This window comes from Osmerus eperlanus, chromosome 6 (genome assembly GCF_963692335.1).
Source record: "Osmerus eperlanus chromosome 6, fOsmEpe2.1, whole genome shotgun sequence".
NCBI classification, from domain to species: Eukaryota; Metazoa; Chordata; class Actinopteri; order Osmeriformes; family Osmeridae; genus Osmerus; species Osmerus eperlanus.
In genome coordinates, this window is record NC_085023.1 from 365,200 (window position 1) to 383,077 (window position 17,878).

The following is a 17,878-nucleotide window of genomic DNA, read 5'->3' on the forward strand; positions in this document are numbered from 1 at the left end:
ATAAGAAACCAATATCTGGAAAAATGTAAACATTTAATTTAAACTACACAGAACTTGACATAAATGAGAAATTAAGGATATCTCTGGGCAAAGGGCCTACTGCAAGCCTTGCCGCTAGATATGTATCTCAATGTCACAACCTGAGGGACAGTGAATCAACCTTGTATGACTGTTAAACCTTTTTGTCTTCTGTCATCTTAACATGCATTTATCTGTTACTTTTCTACAGTCCCCAACTTACTATGCTACTGTTGTTCTGCCATATTATTATTGTTAGACTCCTTGTTAATTGTTTTGATATATATGTTAAAATGTCCATTAAATATGGACTGCTTTGGCAATACTGCTCAACCCGAACTGTCATGCCAATAAAGCATACTGAACTGAACTGAGACATGGTCACACAGAGAGAGAGAGAGAGAGACATGCTCACACAGACACATGGTCGCAGAGAGACATGGTCACAGAGAGAAAGAGACATGGTCACACAGAGAGAGAGATATGGTCACACAGAGAGAGAGATATGGTCACACAGAGAGAGCCATGGTCACACAGAGAGAGAGACATGGTCACACAGAGAAAGAGACATGGTCACACAGAGAAAGAGACATGGTCACACAGAGAGATATGGTCACACAGAGAGAGAGATATGGTCACACAGAGAGAGAGACATGGTCACACAGAGAGAGAGATATGGTCACACAGAGAGAGCCATGGTCACACAGAGAGAGAGATATGGTCACACGGAGAGAGAGATATGGTCACACAGAGAGAGAGATATGGTCACACAGAGAGACATGGTCACACAGAGAGAGAGACATGGTCACACAGAGAGAGAGATATGGTCACACAGAGAGAGAGACATGGTCACACAGAGAGAGAGATATGGTCACACAGAGAGAGCCATGGTCACACAGAGAGAGAGATATGGTCACACGGAGAGAGAGATATGGTCACACAGAGAGAGAGATATGGTCACACAGAGAGACATGGTCACACAGAGAGAGAGATATGGTTACACAGACAGAGAGACATGGTCACACAGAGACATGGTCACACAGAGACATGGTCACAGAGAGACATGGTCACACAGACACATGGTCACAGAGAGACATGGTCACACAGACACATGGTCACAGAGAGACATGGTCACAGAGAGACATGGTCACAGAGAGACATGGTCACACAGACACATGGTCACAGAGAGACATGGTCACACAGAGAGAGAGCCATGGTCACAGAGAGACATGGTCTCAGAGAGACATGGTCACACAGAGAAAGAGAGACATGGTCACAGAGAAACATGGTAACACATAGTTATGACCTCGTAAACACACTAATGGCCATCCTTGTCCCTGTTGATTGTTTAACCTCATGTACTCAGAGCAGATGACAAGCCTGGCTTACACACAAACACACACACACACACACAAACAAACACACACACACAGAGCATAAGACCATTCTTTCTATGTGAGCTGGAGTCACTATGTCTCCATGGAGCCAAAGCCAAATTTGATACACACAACCCTGTTCTGGTCTGTGGTGTGAATGTAGGCCAGCTTCATAAACATCAGTTTATGTTTTTATGTTTTCATATGTGGTGAAAGACAAGATTTCACAACATCTGAGCTCCCAAACATCCATACAAAACCAGAACCAGGACGAATCCAGACCAAGACTAGACCGGGACCAGACCAGGGGCCAGTTGCATAAACTTAGTTTAAAATCTAGTCTCAGCCTTAGACTGTAAGCTGTCAGGTTAGACTAGTCAAACTAAGGGCCCTATCTTGCACCCAGCGCAATTGACTTTGTACACCAACGCATGCATCATTCCTATTTTGCACTCGACGCACAGCGGACTTTTTCCTCCACAGACGCACGTTGGTAAATTAGGGAATGAACTTGCGCGGTGGCGGTTCAGCGAAAAGAGGAAGTGTGTTCCAGCGCAAACGTTCCCTGGTGCTATTTTGCAGTGTCAGAAAACAATTCTGCCACAGACCAGGAAAAACGTAGTCTAAAGTCAGTGGCGCGTTATTCAGATGCTATTTTAAGAGCGCATGCTTGGCCCGTGCGCACTGCTGGCGAGGCCAGGGTCTTCTTCCTGCGAAGTTAAATTACATTGTTTTGATTTATTGTATGGCTGTGTTACATTTCTTTCATGTCAATGATTAAAAAGATTTTCATGAGAAATCTCTATGTATGTGAACTTGATTTGTAACAATTGTGGCAAATTTCCTCCCACGCCTGTTTAACCGAAGCTAATTTGGGTGGGTTTCTTCTCCCATCCCCATACAATGTCACTTCTCTATCTTTTACGGCCCTGACGAGAACGTCTGTTTCCTCGGCTGTGAACCGCTCCTGGCGTGCGCCTGGCAAATTCGCCATTATAATATCAATCCGCCATGGAACAAGCGCGCCTGCTCTTAAAGGGAATGTGAGATGACGCTCTGATTGGTTTATTGCCCAAACCACACCAATGAGTAATGTAGCTAATGTAGTAATGTAGCTAACCAACCCATTTTAGATTTGCATCGGGCGCAAGAGTCATTTATCCCGCTGGTATAATAGCAACAGCGCTGAGTCCCGCCCACAAAGTTACTTGAGTTTCGGGTTTGATACTTGCGTTTCAGATCGTTAAAATAGGGCCCTATGCCTGTCTGTTGCATAAATAGTAAGACTGACTTAATTTGAGGTAAAAAAAGTTATCCACCTCTCCCGCTGGCTAAAACTTGCGGTAAGGGCTTAGTTGCTATGCCAACGATCTGTTAGCAGGCTACGTCATTATCCTAGCATGATTTATTACGAAAGGAATTAAGTTTGTTAATTATAACTGCAGAAGAAGTTGACTGGGTTCTACCTTTCCACTAAAATGTCATTTTATTAAACAAGTGAGTAGATGACAACATAACTCACTTTATTGACGCTAGCAACAGCCATCTGCGTTGGAATTGTTGATAAATGGAACTAGCGTTGGGTTTAAATTAAGAACCTTAAAATCGCAACACTATTTGTTAATAAGACAACTTTTTCAGTATTGTATTCCTCAAACAGATCTAAGTGTTCATCAGGTTTAAAGGTATCAATCTTCCTCCGTTAAGTGTCACTGTTTTGTCCGCCATCTTTTCTTTTTTCTTAAAGTGTCTTATTTTACCCATAATGCAAATCACAACAGGCTATCTAAGTCAGTTTAACGTTAGTCACTGATCGTAAAGCTTTATGCAACAGGTCAATTGAAGTGTCTATGGCAAGTCGGACTTAAAGTTACATTTAAGTCTAAGACTAGGTCTATTTTTATTCATCTGGCTCCAGAAAAGATCAAGACCACAATCAGGGTTAGGACCAGGACCAGGCCACACCAGAATATCTGGAGTATAGGCCTCTCAACCGTTGACCCTCGTTGGTTGGAAGGGGGGTGGAGGGGTGGGTGTGTGTGTGTGTTCCTCACAGTCCTCCACTGGAGGACTGGAACACTCAATGATGTCATCAGGGCCGGTCCTCTGGACCAATCAGCTCTGGGATGTGAACAGCAGTGTGACCATGGCCAGAGGAGCCACAGACTTCTAGAAAATTCCAGAACATTCCAGAACATTCTACTGTATATAAACATGCATGTTTCATGATATAACCACTCTGGACTGAATTTTGTGTGTGTGTGTGTGTGTTATTCTAAGCCCTCCCCCAGCATCTCCCCTGCCCTCCCCCCAGCATCTCCCCTGCACTCCCCCAAAGCCTCCCTACTGACCTTCTAAAGTTCAGAGGTTCTAAGGTGGGGGGTTCAGGACTCACCAAAATCTTGCCGTTGGGTTTGTCCTGCCGAGCCAGACTGACCCCCATCCACTCGTCGTCTCTGTCTCCCTGGCAGGTCTTCCCACAGGACTCCCTGGGCCTGCCACCTGCACACACACACACACACACACACAGATGCATACACACACATGCACACAAACACACATGCATACACATGCAAACAGACACATACAAACAAGCACATACACACACACTTGTACAAGCACACACAAACGCATACGCATACACACAAACACACACACACACGAGAAAAAGGCTCATGAACAATATTGCAGATATGTTGTCAGATATGTCCCGCTCATTGATGTGTTCATTTTCATGTGTTCTCTGTGTTGTCAGTGTTCTTTGTGTTGGTGCTCAGTCTTCTTTATTTTGGTGCTCAGTGTTCTGTGTTCTCTGTGTTGGTGCTTTGTGTTCTCTGTGTTCTCTATGTTGGTGCTCTGTATTCTCGGTGTTCTCAATGTTTTCTGTGTTCTCTGTGTTCTCTATGTTCTCTATGTTCTCTGTGTTTTCTGTGTTCTCTGCGTTCTCTATGTTCTCTGTGTTTTCTGTGTTCTCTATGTTCTCTATGTTCTCTGTGTTTTCTGTGTTTGTCTGTGTTGGTGCTCTGTGTTCTCTGTGTTCTTTGTGTTGGTGCTCTATGTTCTCTGTGTTCTTTGTGTTCTTTGTGTTGGTGCTCTATGTTCTCTGTGTTCTCTGTGTTGGTGCTCTATGTTCTCTGTGTTCTCTGTGTTGGTGCTCAGTGTTCTCTGTGTTTGTCTGTGTTGGTGCTCTATGTTCTCTGTGTTCTTTGTGTTGGTGCTCTATGTTCTCTGTGTTCTCTGTGTTGGTGCTCAGTGTTCTCTGTGTTTGTCTGTGTTGGTGCTCTATGTTCTCTGTGTTCTTTGTGTTGGTGCTCTATGTTCTCTGTGTTCTCTGTGTTGGTGCTCAGTGTTCTCTGTGTTCTCTGTGTTTGTCTGTGTTGGTGCTCTGTGTTCTCTGTGTTCTTTGTGTTGGTGCTCTATGTTCTCTGTGTTCTCTGTGTTGGTGCTCAGTGTTCTCTGTGTTCTCTGTGTTTGTCTGTGTTGGTGCTCAGTGTTCTCTGTGTTCTTTGTGTTGGTGCTCTGTGTTCTCTGTGTTCTTTGTGTTGGTGCTCTATGTTCTCTGTGTTCTCTGTGTTGGTGCTCAGTGTTCTCTGTGTTTGTCTGTGTTGGTGCTCTATGTTCTCTGTGTTCTCTGTGTTTGTCTGTGTTGGTGCTCAGTGTTCTCTGTGTTCTTTGTGTTGGTGCTCTATGTTCTCTGTGTTCTCTGTGTTGGTGCTCAGTGTTCTCTGTGTTCTTTGTGTTGGTGCTCTATGTTCTCTGTGTTCTCTGTGTTTGTCTGTGTTGGTGCTCAGTGTTCTCTGTGTTCTTTGTGTTGGTGCTCTGTGTTCTCTGTGTTCTCTGTGTTGGTGCTCTATGTTCTCTGTGTTTGTCTGTGTTGGTGCTCTATGTTCTCTGTGTTCTCTGTGTTGGTGCTCAGTGTTCTCTGTGTTCTCTGTGTTGGTGCTCTATGTTCTCTGTGTTCTCTGTGTTGGTGCTCTATGTTCTCTGTGTTCTCTGTGTTGGTGCTCTATGTTCTCTGTGTTCTCTGTGTTGGTGCTCAGTGTTCTCTGTGTTTGTCTGTGTTGGTGCTCTATGTTCTCTGTGTTCTTTGTGTTGGTGCTCTATGTTCTCTGTGTTCTCTGTGTTGGTGCTCAGTGTTCTCTGTGTTCTCTGTGTTTGTCTGTGTTGGTGCTCTGTGTTCTCTGTGTTCTTTGTGTTGGTGCTCTATGTTCTCTGTGTTCTCTGTGTTGGTGCTCAGTGTTCTCTGTGTTCTCTGTGTTTGTCTGTGTTGGTGCTCAGTGTTCTCTGTGTTCTTTGTGTTGGTGCTCTGTGTTCTCTGTGTTCTCTGTGTTTGTCTGTGTTGGTGCTCAGTGTTCTCTGTGTTCTTTGTGTTGGTGCTCTGTGTTCTCTGTGTTCTCTGTGTTTGTCTGTGTTGGTGCTCTATGTTCTCTGTGTTCTCTGTGTTTGTCTGTGTTGGTGCTCAGTGTTCTCTGTGTTCTTTGTGTTGGTGCTCTATGTTCTCTGTGTTCTCTGTGTTGGTGCTCAGTGTTCTCTGTGTTCTTTGTGTTGGTGCTCTATGTTCTCTGTGTTCTCTGTGTTTGTCTGTGTTGGTGCTCAGTGTTCTCTGTGTTCTTTGTGTTGGTGCTCTGTGTTCTCTGTGTTCTCTGTGTTGGTGCTCTATGTTCTCTGTGTTTGTCTGTGTTGGTGCTCTATGTTCTCTGTGTTCTCTGTGTTGGTGCTCAGTGTTCTCTGTGTTCTCTGTGTTGGTGCTCAGTGTTCTCTGTGTTTGTCTGTGTTGGTGCTCTATGTTCTCTGTGTTCTTTGTGTTGGTGCTCTATGTTCTCTGTGTTCTCTGTGTTGGTGCTCAGTGTTCTCTGTGTTCTCTGTGTTTGTCTGTGTTGGTGCTCTGTGTTCTCTGTGTTCTTTGTGTTGGTGCTCTATGTTCTCTGTGTTCTCTGTGTTGGTGCTCAGTGTTCTCTGTGTTCTCTGTGTTTGTCTGTGTTGGTGCTCAGTGTTCTCTGTGTTCTTTGTGTTGGTGCTCTGTGTTCTCTGTGTTCTCTGTGTTTGTCTGTGTTGGTGCTCTATGTTCTCTGTGTTCTCTGTGTTTGTCTGTGTTGGTGCTCAGTGTTCTCTGTGTTCTTTGTGTTGGTGCTCTGTGTTCTCTGTGTTCTCTGTGTTGGTGCTCTATGTTCTCTGTGTTTGTCTGTGTTGGTGCTCTATGTTCTCTGTGTTCTCTGTGTTGGTGCTCTGTGTTCTCTGTGTTCTTTGTGTTGGTGCTCTGTGTTCTCTGTGTTCTCTGTGTTGGTGCTCTGTGTTCTCTGTGTTCTCTGTGTTGGTGCTCTATGTTCTCTGTGTTTGTCTGTGTTGGTGCTCTATGTTCTCTGTGTTCTCTGTGTTTGTCTGTGTTGGTGCTCAGTGTTCTCTGTGTTCTCTGTGTTGGTGCTCTGTGTTCTCTGTGTTCTTTGTGTTGGTGCTCTGTGTTCTCTGTGTTCTCTGTGTTGGTGCTCTGTGTTCTCTGTGTTCTCTGTGTTGGTGCTCTATGTTCTCTGTGTTTGTCTGTGTTGGTGCTCTATGTTCTCTGTGTTTGTCTGTGTTGGTGCTCTATGTTCTCTGTGTTCTCTGTGTTGGTGCTCTATGTTCTCTGTGTTCTTTGTGTTGGTGCTCTATGTTCTCTGTGTTCTCTGTGTTGGTGCTCAGTGTTCTCTGTGTTTGTCTGTGTTGGTGCTCTATGTTCTCTGTGTTCTCTGTGTTGGTGCTCTATGTTCTCTGTGTTCTCTGTGTTGGTGCTCTATGTTCTCTGTGTTCTCTGTGTTGGTGCTCAGTGTTCTCTGTGTTCTTTGTGTTGGTGCTCTATGTTCTCTGTGTTCTCTGTGTTGGTGCTCAGTGTTCTCTGTGTTCTCTGTGTTGGTGCTCTATGTTCTCTGTGTTCTCTGTGTTGGTGCTCAGTGTTCTCTGTGTTCTCTGTGTTGGTGCTCAGTGTTCTCTGTGTTCTCTGTGTTGGTGCTCAGTGTTCTCTGTGTTCTCTGTGTTGGTGCTCAGTGTTCTCTGTGTTCTCTGTGTTGGTGCTCAGTGTTCTCTGTGTTCTCTGTGTTGGTGCTCAGTGTTCTCTGTGTTCTCTGTGTTGGTGCTCTATGTTCTCTCTTCATCTCCCTATCAGAGCCATTTCTATAAAATAATAGTGTAACACCGTAATAATATGCAATCTATCAAAATCTCAATGATCTTCTCTGTGACACTGTGATCCTGAAGACGGCAGCAGGGGGTGGGGCTATGTTGAAACCACAGAACCCTCACTTCACCGCCACAAGAAAGGAACTGGAACTGTCTAGAAGGTTTTGGCTGGATGGCTCGGAAAATATTATCTGAAACATTAATCATATCTATCAAAATATTTCTAGACTTGCTCACCAAGTAGTTTTTCTCCATAAATTTTTGTTTGATTGAAAAATAGAAGAACAGCAGTTCAGTGTTTCATTGTCAATGTCACAAACCCTAACCCTCACACAACCTCACACAACCCTGACCCTCACACAGAGGAGTTGTAGTGTGTGAGTGCACGTGTGTAACTGAGTGTGTATGGTAGTGCGTGTGAAATAGTGTGTGTCCATGGGATGGTCTGCCTGATCAGACACCCTCTAAGCCCCATGAAATTGCCCGAGCATGTGTGCATGTGGTCAGCACTGCTTGTCTGATCGTTGCCGGGGCAGCACAGCCCAAGTTTCTGTTTGAGGGTATGTGTTTGTGTGTGTGAGGATGTGTGTATGTGTGAGGGTGTGTGTGTGTATGTTTGAGTGTGTGTGTGTGTATGTGCGAGGGTGTGTGTGTGTATGTGTGAGGGTGTGTGCGTGTATGTGTGAGGATGAGTGTGTGTGTGTATGTGTGAGGATGAGTGTGTGTGTGTGTGTGTGTGTGTGTGTGTGTGTGTGTGTGTGTGTGTGTGTGTGTGTGTGTGTGAGGGTGGGTGAGTGTGTGTGTGAGGGTGTGTGTGTGTGTGTGTGTATGTGTGAGGGTGTGTGTGTGTCCACTAACCTCGGCCGAGGTCCATCTCCGTGCAGCGGCGACCCGGGTTGCTGTGGACCCGACACTTGAACAGGGCTCCTGGGGTGTGGACCGCGCTGCTGTAGGCCGAGCTGGCTCTGGGAGCTCCCACCAGCACCCTGCAACACGGACGTCAGCCTCACCATGCAGGCTGCACACCCTAACCCACGGTGGGAGCTGACAGGAAAAACTGGTAGGCCCACGCAGTGCAGCTAAACCTGTTTTTAAGCTAAATTAAGCTTTTTCATTTTTACTGTTATTTCGTCTGATAAGTCACAATTGATAAACTGTCCATTAAAGTTCACAATTAAATTATTATTTAATTTTACTCTTCCCTTAAAGAATTTGGGTTATTTTCGAAGGGTATATCCTTTTACGATAATAATTATCATACAACAGCTGGTCCGAAGCTTGGCAAAAAAGACCTAAGGTTCGAAGTTAAAAGTCCTTTTCGGACAATTGCGCAAGACATTTAATTTATTTGGGCGGTGAGTTATTGATTAAGAAATAATTTCCACATAAACTGTCTAATAATCAGTTACATTACTGATCTCAGGACTCACCAACGTGTATTGTCATGATAATGCTCCAAAACTGAATATCCGAAAAAACTGGAGTTCGGTCCACGGAACACTATGGGATGTTCCAAGTCAATGTTGTAGGAGGTAACGACAGTAAGAGACAAACACGCGCATAAAAAGTTCAAAACGCCCTTCTGTATGTCCAGACGCCCGGCCATCCTTCCCTGCATCCTCCACAACTCCTCGGTGAAACTTATAGAGACGAAGAAAGCCCGCTGTCACAGTTCCGGGGCTTTATTATTTATTTATGGGCCTATATATTTAAAATCTAAACTACGGTTTAACTAGTTTTTTAAGTCTTAAACATCGAGCATGTTTAAGGTAGACTGAGGATTTGAATCATATAACAGCTTGGTAGACTAGATAACGGTTCGCTGCTCTACATGCTGACAATCTGAGAAAGTGATTGCTCGGCTCACGGTGATAAGTGCGGTCACGGTAAAAAGCGAATGGGTTTCGGGGGGCGCGAGCATCACATTTCACCAAACAATCCTCGATCCTCGAGTGTTGTTTGTGCGTGCACTGCCGCCACCTACCGAGCAGACGCAGCGGCGGCTGCGCGTGATCTCCAGCGGGTCAAATGTACGATCCAGTCTGACCACAAAAGAAACTACGTCACGGCAGGCTTGACGTTATTCAGAGGAAAATCAACAATAGGTGTATTCTACTTCATGCAGCGCCGAAGTCGAATACACCTATTGTCCCCCCCCCCCCCCCCCCCCCAATTGCTCACATGCATGACTCAATACTGAAGCTACCTTCTAAACTTTTCACACAGTCTGCATTACCAACTTGCATCTTGCCCAAACAGTTCATCTCACTTCCAAAACTCACTCAAACCACCAAATCACTTTACACACATCACAAAATAAGCTTGTTTGACCATAACAATGCCATCAATTCTGACTTAGAAAGCATACATTGTTCAGTCTTATACCATGGTCTGGGTGAATACTCGATTCTGATTGCCTGCAGGGGTGTCCATTATCGGGTGATAACGGACACCTACTGCGTCATTGCAGCAAAACTGTCTTTTCACCGTTCTAAATTATTCCGCTACATAGTATATGAGCCTGTACAAAGTGTCTGAAATAAGTAACCGTAACAACGGGGACGGAGTCAAAGCCTCCATTTACAATTTTGAAAGACTTTAACAAGTTAACTTGTATTTACAACAATGAGTGACTTGAATATTTATTTTAACCTATTTGAAAAATGTTACTTTTCTGAATGTAGTGTGTCAGTGTCACGTAACCGCTCATCTCACATCCCATTCGCTATTCACCTCGCTATTCAATCTAGTTACTGCAGACAGGCTGCAGCCAACACGACAGTAGCAGCAACTTTACACATGGCCGATTATTTTCTTCTTAAAAATCTTGATTTTATTTGGGGACAATGACATGGCTCGATAGCTGGCTAGTCTTGTTGTTAAACATACTGTAAAATTATAATTACTGTTTGGAGAATATGTCAACTTTGATGCGGTCATCTCACATCCATTTTCGATTGAACTCGCTCCACAGGCTGCGGCCGTACTGTAGCCTAGTACTAGTAGGCCTATATGGCCGATACCTTGTTCGTGAAAATCTTGATATTGATTTTGGGACAGTGACATGGCTGGTTAGCTAGCAAATCTTCTTGTCAAACATACTGTAAAATTATATTTACATACACGTACATTGTTTGTCAACCGTACACAATGTTATTGCCTCTGAATCTTGCTAGCATAACGTTAGCTTTCGGGCTAATAGCTCAGCCAAGGGAAAGCCGGTGTTGGTTCTATGAGCTATGCGGACTATAAAATATCAGTTAGCTAAAGTTAAAAAACGTTAGATTTCTTTTGCAAAACGCCTGAAAACATAAATTAATGTTTGTAAAAAAAAAAAAATCGTTGACAGTAACACATACAACCCCAATTCCCCAAAAGTTGGGACGTTTTGTAAAATATAATAAAAAACGGAATAAAATGATTTGCAGATCTCATAAACCCATATGTTATTCACTATAGACCTTTTTTGGAACGTAAACAATAACAGATCAGTTTAGAACGTAAGGCCCAGAGGCCTGTTCCATAAAGCGAGTTTACCGAATAAGCCAGACTCAGTTAGTCGGACTCATTTCTAGTTCATTCGGTTCCATAAAGCTAGCTCAACGTAGTTCGAACTCGGTTACTATGGCAACTTAGGCTGCGAAACTAGTCTGGTCCGGGGTAGGCTAACTGTCAGGCTTAGCGTGACTTGGTGCTTAACCATACCTTCCTGTAACACTGACCCAACGGGAAGACGATGATTTACCACGGATATTCTCATTTTCTTATTCTCATCAGTTCAATATGTTCAACATTGATAGAAAATCAACTTAAATAGCCTACATAGGCTACAACATTTAGCCTAATGCATTAAACGATGATGAACAATGATTTGATACACGCCACGTTAAACGTAGCCTATGGCTTGCCTAGTTTGTGATTTCAAATGTTTAGGCATCAGGCATAGGCCTATCTCAATCTAAATTATCTGAGTATAATTAGCATAGCTGTATAGTTGTTAACAGTATACAATTGCAAAACAAACCTAAATCCGTAGGCTACATCTACATCCTCCATTTTCCTGACACAACCATGTTAAAAAGTTAGGCTACTGGGTAATGTATTGACTATTTATTTAAAACAATGTCAAAAAAGTAAATTTACATGTGTTTAGAGAATGTCTGTTTTTTAATCAACGAAGTAACTAAAGGTCTAAAAAAGGACCTCGACCTACATAGCCTATCGTTCACGTCAATCATGGCGTGTCGTTTCATTTTGATGAAGCGGTGGATGAGGGAGCTGTCATAGTACAAGGCTTAAAGGGAACGTTCTTTCTAGAAGAAGTCACGTGGCCGTGTGCATTGCTTTTGCCGTGGTGGATTGTATGATCCATGTTTTACCTCTCTGGCTGCTTAAGAATAGGGTGCACGCGCAATTAGCTTGACTACTTAAATCTGACTTGAATTAGTAGGACTGCGTGAGCTGAAATTGGCCTTTAAGGAACCGTTTTAGCCCCGCTTGACTTGTTAAGCTAATTCAAGTCTGGTTTGGGACTTGGGTCCAACTTATTTGAGCGGCCTTTATGGAACAGGCCCCAGAACTACATCCGGCTAGCGCGTTTCCTACATTAGTCGCTAGCTACTTTACCATCGAGTTAACATGACTAGCGCATATTACCATCAATTAAAGATCCTGTAAAGTAAATTCCATGTTTTGCTTCTAAGTACATTATATACGTGTGAAATGAGTTCCTGAAAGCATGTGCAAAGCGCTAAAACTTTGTCACACTGAAATGTGGAGTTAAACCGAAGAACAGTTTCTCTTCCGTTCTTTTCCAGAGGTATCTCTGCTATGAGTTAGTGCAAACCGCTAAATTGATATTAGGCTACTCGGTGTAGAATGATGGTATTTTGGTGAAATGGTAGCTAATGTGTTAGAAGTAGCCTAGTTGGAGAGTTCACTGTCTGCTGTCTCTGGTGTCCATTTTTACTGTTACAGCTCAGGGGAACATTTCATTTATATGCATCTGTATGTTTCACTCATTGAACAAATAAATACTAATTCTATACGGTTTTGTTCGGCTTGACATAGCGTCCATTATCTGGGTCGGAGGTAGGCACTAGGCAGCGAGGGGCGTAGCTTCAGCTCCTTCAGGCGACACGCCCCCCCAGTCTCAAGGAGAGAAGACTGCAGATTTTTTCACGATTTCAAAGCCTAATTTAACATACTTGTCGGTGTTATTTTTTCATTCGAATTTGGATGGGTAGTTAATAACACATTATTCTGTGATGTGGCGAACTTAAAACTCGTTTCCAGGTCCACTTTACAGGATCTTTAACTGGCTGTGAATAGCAGCGATACATCGAATAGTGACCCCTAACCGACCCACTGGATCAGAACGTTATTTATTTTAGGCTATAATTTATTTTAGGCTGATCTGAAATTGATAGCCTACCTAAGAGCTAGAGCTAATCTATCCCGATGTCTACCACTATTTCAAATAGTAGCTAGCCTACCAAATAGTATTTGGTAGAGTGCGTTTACTGTCAGTAAAGAGGTTATTGGAGCCTATAAAAGTCTGATGCCTACAACTATTTTTTAAATGGGAGTCAACAAACAATGTACATATTAAGACATGACGGCTTAAAAAGACCTAGACCAGAGGCCTGTTCCATAAAGGCCGCTCAAAAAAGTTGGACTTGACTTGAATTAGTTTAATTAGTCAAGCTGGGCTAAAGAGGTTCCATAAAGGCCAATTTCAGCTCATGCACTCCTACTAATTCAAGTCAGATTTAAGTAGTCAAGCTAATTGCGCATGCACCCTATTCTTAAACAGCCCGAGAGGTAAAACATGGAACATACAATCCACCACGGCAAAAGCAAAGCACACGTCCACGTGACTTCTTCCAGAAAGAACGTTCCCTTTAAGCCTTGTACTATGACAGCTCCCTCATCCACCGCTTCATCAAAATGAAACGACACGCCATGATTGACGTGAACTATAGCTACGTAGGTCGAGGTCCTTTTTTAGACCTTTACTTCGTTGATTAAAAAACAGACACCCTCTAAACACATCTAGCACATCTAGCCCGATAGCCTAGCTTGTAGTGTAGTCAGTGAGGTTGCTGATGTCGTTTCTCCCATTGAGACGGTGTCGGTCCCCCGCCCTTTCTCTAAATTTCGGCCTTCAAGTATTAGGAATTATACCAATTTAATATGTATTCAGCCTTACTCCCCCGTTGCTCTTCCTACTAAGTTTTCTGATGACAGTGCCGCCCTCTCAGAAGTATTATCTACGTCTAAATCTGCCAAAAACCCATACTGGAATGTTGGGCTCCTAAACATCAGATCTCTATCCACAAAGGCCATTTTGATTAATGATCTAATGTCTGAATACAGCCTGGACTTGATTGGACTCACCGAAACCTGGTTAAAACCTGATGAATATTCCCCCCTGAATGAAGCATCGCCTCCGGATTTTGCGTACTCACACATCCCTCGTGTATCAAAGAAAGGTGGTGGTGTTGCTATGATATATAAAGCTAGCTTCAACCTCAGCCTAAAATCTGTAAATACCTTTAAATCATTTGAAATAATTTGCATAAAACCACCAACTATTTTAAAAAGGAATAATGCTACTACTCCTGGCCCCCCTCCCTCATTTTGTATAGTTACTCTATACCGGCCCCCAGGCCCGTATTCCCTCTTCCTGGAGGAATTTGCAGATTTTAGTGCTGATCTTGTGACATATACTGATAACGTCTTGATTATGGGTGATTTTAACATTCATGTGGATGACCCAAAGGATCCTTTAAGTAAGGCCTTTACTGCTCTAATGTATTCCACAGGTCTCACTCAGGTGGTTTCCAAACTTACCCATCTTCACTCGCATACATTAGATTTAGTTCTCACGCGGGGAATCAAGATTAGTGACGTCATTGTCCACCCCCACAATCCTATATTATCAGACCATTGTCTGGTCACCTTCAAAATGGACCTCTGCCAGAGCCTTGGAGGCACTAAGAATATTTCTACTAGCCGCTGCATAACCCCAAACACAGCTCTGGAACTGGCTAATATTCTACCCGCTGCACTAGAAGTCCTTGACGTCCCAAATAAATCATTAAATACTAAAACGAGGGATCTGAATTTGGTTCTTCAGCTATCCCTAGACTCTGTTGCCCCTCTCAAACCAAGGAAAAGAAAGGACAAGAAACTGGCTCCATGGTATTCAGAGGAAACCCGCACTCTTAAGAGGTTCACTAGAAAACTAGAACATAAGTGGCGTACCACTAAATTGGAGGTTTTCCGCCTGGCCTGGAAGGACAGCCTAATGGAGTACAAGCAAGTCCTCATTAGGTCCAGATCAGATTATTTCTCTAGGTTGATTAGTAAGAACAAACACAACACTAAGTTCCTATTTGACACTGTTGCAAATCTCACTAAGAAAAGTACACTCTGTGTTAGTTCAGATTTCTCTCCCAATGATTTCTTAGATTTCTTTGACCAAAAAATTCATGCAATAAGGGACAAACTACAGACTAGTCCTGGAGGAGTGGCCATCAACACTGAACTTTCCCCTATACCAAGCATGCTGCATGTTGAGGCTCTCACTCACTTTAACCCTATTTCTATGGAAGCGTTCATCAAGCTGATAGACTCCTCGAAACCCACTAGCTGCCTTCTCGATCCTCTCCCTGCCAAACTCTGTAGGGAACTTCTCCCTATTATTGGACCACCCATGCTTAGTATTATTAATGAATCTATTGTAATTGGCCAAGTCCCCAACGATTTCAAACAAGCTATTATTAAGCCCCTTCTTAAAAAACCAAACCTGGATCCAGGTTGTCTTAGCAACTACAGGCCAATTTCAAATTTGCCATTTATCTCCAAAATTTTAGAGAAGGCTGTGGCACAACAGCTCACTGAGCACCTCTCCTCAAATCAGCTTTATGAACCTCTCCAGTCTGGATTTCGTCTCCACCACAGCACTGAAACTGCATTAGCCAAGGTAGTCAATGATCTACTGTTAGCCTCTGACGGGGGTTCTTTCTCTGTCCTGGTTCTTCTAGACCTAAGTGCAGCTTTTGACACGGTGGATCATGAGATTCTCTTGGAACGTATGGAGAACTATGTTGGGATTTCTGGTACATCACTTCAGTGGTTTAGATCATATCTATCCGATAGATCACAATATGTCCACTATGATGGCTGCTCATCCAGGAGCTCCACTGTAAAATACGGAGTACCACAGGGTTCAGTTCTAGGCCCTCTGTTATTTTCTCTCTATATGCTGCCTTTAGGAAACCTAATTAGAAGCTCTGGGGTAAATTTTCACTGTTATGCAGATGATACTCAGCTATATATGTCTATAAAGTCTGGAGAATTTCCACATGCTATGGAAAAATGTGTTTCTAGGTTGAGAGCTTGGATGACTGCAAATTTCCTTCTTCTAAATTCGGATAAAACCGAGGTTCAAATTTTCGGTCCTAAAAAATATAGAAATAATTTTTCCAATCTGACCTTAGACCTAGACGGCGTCAAAGTCTCTCAAAGCCAGCTAGTAACAAATTTAGGAGTCACAATGGACCCAGACCTTTCGTTTGAGTACCATATTAAGCAAATTACTAGAACTGCATTTTTCCATCTACGTAATATTGCCAAAATACGAAAATTTCTCTCAAAGGATGATGCCGAAAAACTAATACATGCATTTGTTACGTCCCGATTGGACTATTGCAATGTGTTGTTCTCTGGCCTCCAAATTACCCACCTAAAAAATTTACAGCGGGTGCAAAATGCTGCTGCTAGACTATTGACCAGAACAAGAAAGTTTGATCACATAACATCTACTCGTCTCTCTACACTGGCTCCCTATCCAAGCCAGAGCTGACTTCAAAGTTCTACTACTAACCTACAAATCTCTGCATGGATTGGCACCACTGTACCTCTCCGGTCTCCTTGCACCCTATTGCCCCGCAAGGACACTTAGATCTCAAGATGCCGGCTATCTGGTGGTTCCCAAAATTAAGAAAAAAACAGCTGGAGGTAGGGCGTTCTCATATAGAGCGCCTCTTCTCTGGAATAAACTACCCGTCTCAATTAGGGAGTCTGATACTGTTTCGACGTTTAAAATTAGGTTAAAAACGTTATTGTTTAGTCAATTCTACGACTGTTAAAGGTAAGTATGTTACTAGTTGGAGGCAACGTGGGACGGGTTGTTTCCATCCTTATTCTTTAAGTATAACTTATTTTAGAGTTCTCTTCCCCTGGAACAGATTTCATGTTCCAAATGAGGGGGGCTGTCGCTGTTTTGGTGTGTGGGGTTGCATCAAATTCCCCTTTTTTGCTCTGTTAAATTGCTGCACCAGTCCACACTTGACCGGTGGGGATCTCATTCTATTATGACTGTAATTGTTAGCTGCTCCTGGAATTCTCTAATCCCTGCTCTCCTCTCTCTGTCCCCCCCCACACACATCCCTTGTGGTGTGGGGGGTTTGAGTTGTCAGCACCTGCCTGGTCGTCGGTCAGCCAACGCTGGACCTGGTCGCGAGTCTCCCGGTCCTGTCCTACATCTATAAAGTTGAATAATGGATTTTGGTGTTTTAAAAACCCATCAACACTGTATGACTATGTTTAGCCTGTGTTCTGCTCCTCTCTCTCACCAACAATCTCTGGAGGAGGGGATCCCTCTCTGAATTGCTCCTCCCAAGGTTTCTTCCATTTTTTTTCTCCTGTTGAGTTTTTTGGGAGTTTTTCCTTGTCTTCCTTGAGGGTTTAGGTTGGTTGAGGGGCAGTTCTATGGGCATATGTGAAGCCCTCTGTGACATGCTTGCGTGTAAAAAGGGCTATACAAATAAATTTGATTTGATTTGATCTAAATTGACTTTTTTGACATTGTTTAAAATAAATAGCCTACTATTAATCAATACATTATCCAGTAGCCTAACTTTTTAACATGGTTTTTGTGTCGGGAAAATGGAGGATAGATGTCCTATGGATTTTAGGTTCGTTTTTCAACAGGCTACTGTTAACAATTATATAGCTTTGATAATTATACTAATTTAGATTGAGATATAGGCCTATGCCTGATGCCTAAACACAGTAGCGGCTGGTGATACATTTTTTGGGGGGGCGTTTATTTATTTTTTGTGGGGGGGGGGATAAACAGAAACACTTCGAAACTGGGCAAAACAACCACCACTACTTTATTTAAACAACTATGTATTTAAGAAGAGCAAGACAATACGATACAAAATCCAAAGTACTGTAGCCCCGGTTAGCTTCGTCCTCGGTCACTAGCCTGCTGCTGGATTTGTAAATCGTGTTGGTCAGAGATCCTTTATCCTCTTTTT

At 43.2% G+C, this 17,878-nt stretch overlaps 1 protein-coding gene across 1 annotated transcript in view; it reads right to left on the reverse strand.

Annotated features, from left to right (window-relative positions):
* Window positions 1–9,438, reverse strand: part of itga9 (integrin, alpha 9) — a 113,979-nt gene extending 104,541 nt beyond the window's left edge. Inside the window, exons 1-3 of the mRNA XM_062462892.1 lie at window positions 8,975–9,438; window positions 8,403–8,530; window positions 3,790–3,896 (exon numbers count right to left, since the gene is read on the reverse strand). Coding sequence (XP_062318876.1) covers window positions 3,790–3,896; window positions 8,403–8,530; window positions 8,975–9,162 — 423 coding nt within the window. The 5' untranslated portion in view covers window positions 9,163–9,438. The remainder of the gene's footprint in view (window positions 1–3,789; window positions 3,897–8,402; window positions 8,531–8,974) is intronic.
* Window positions 9,439–17,878: the final 8,440 nt, after the last annotated feature.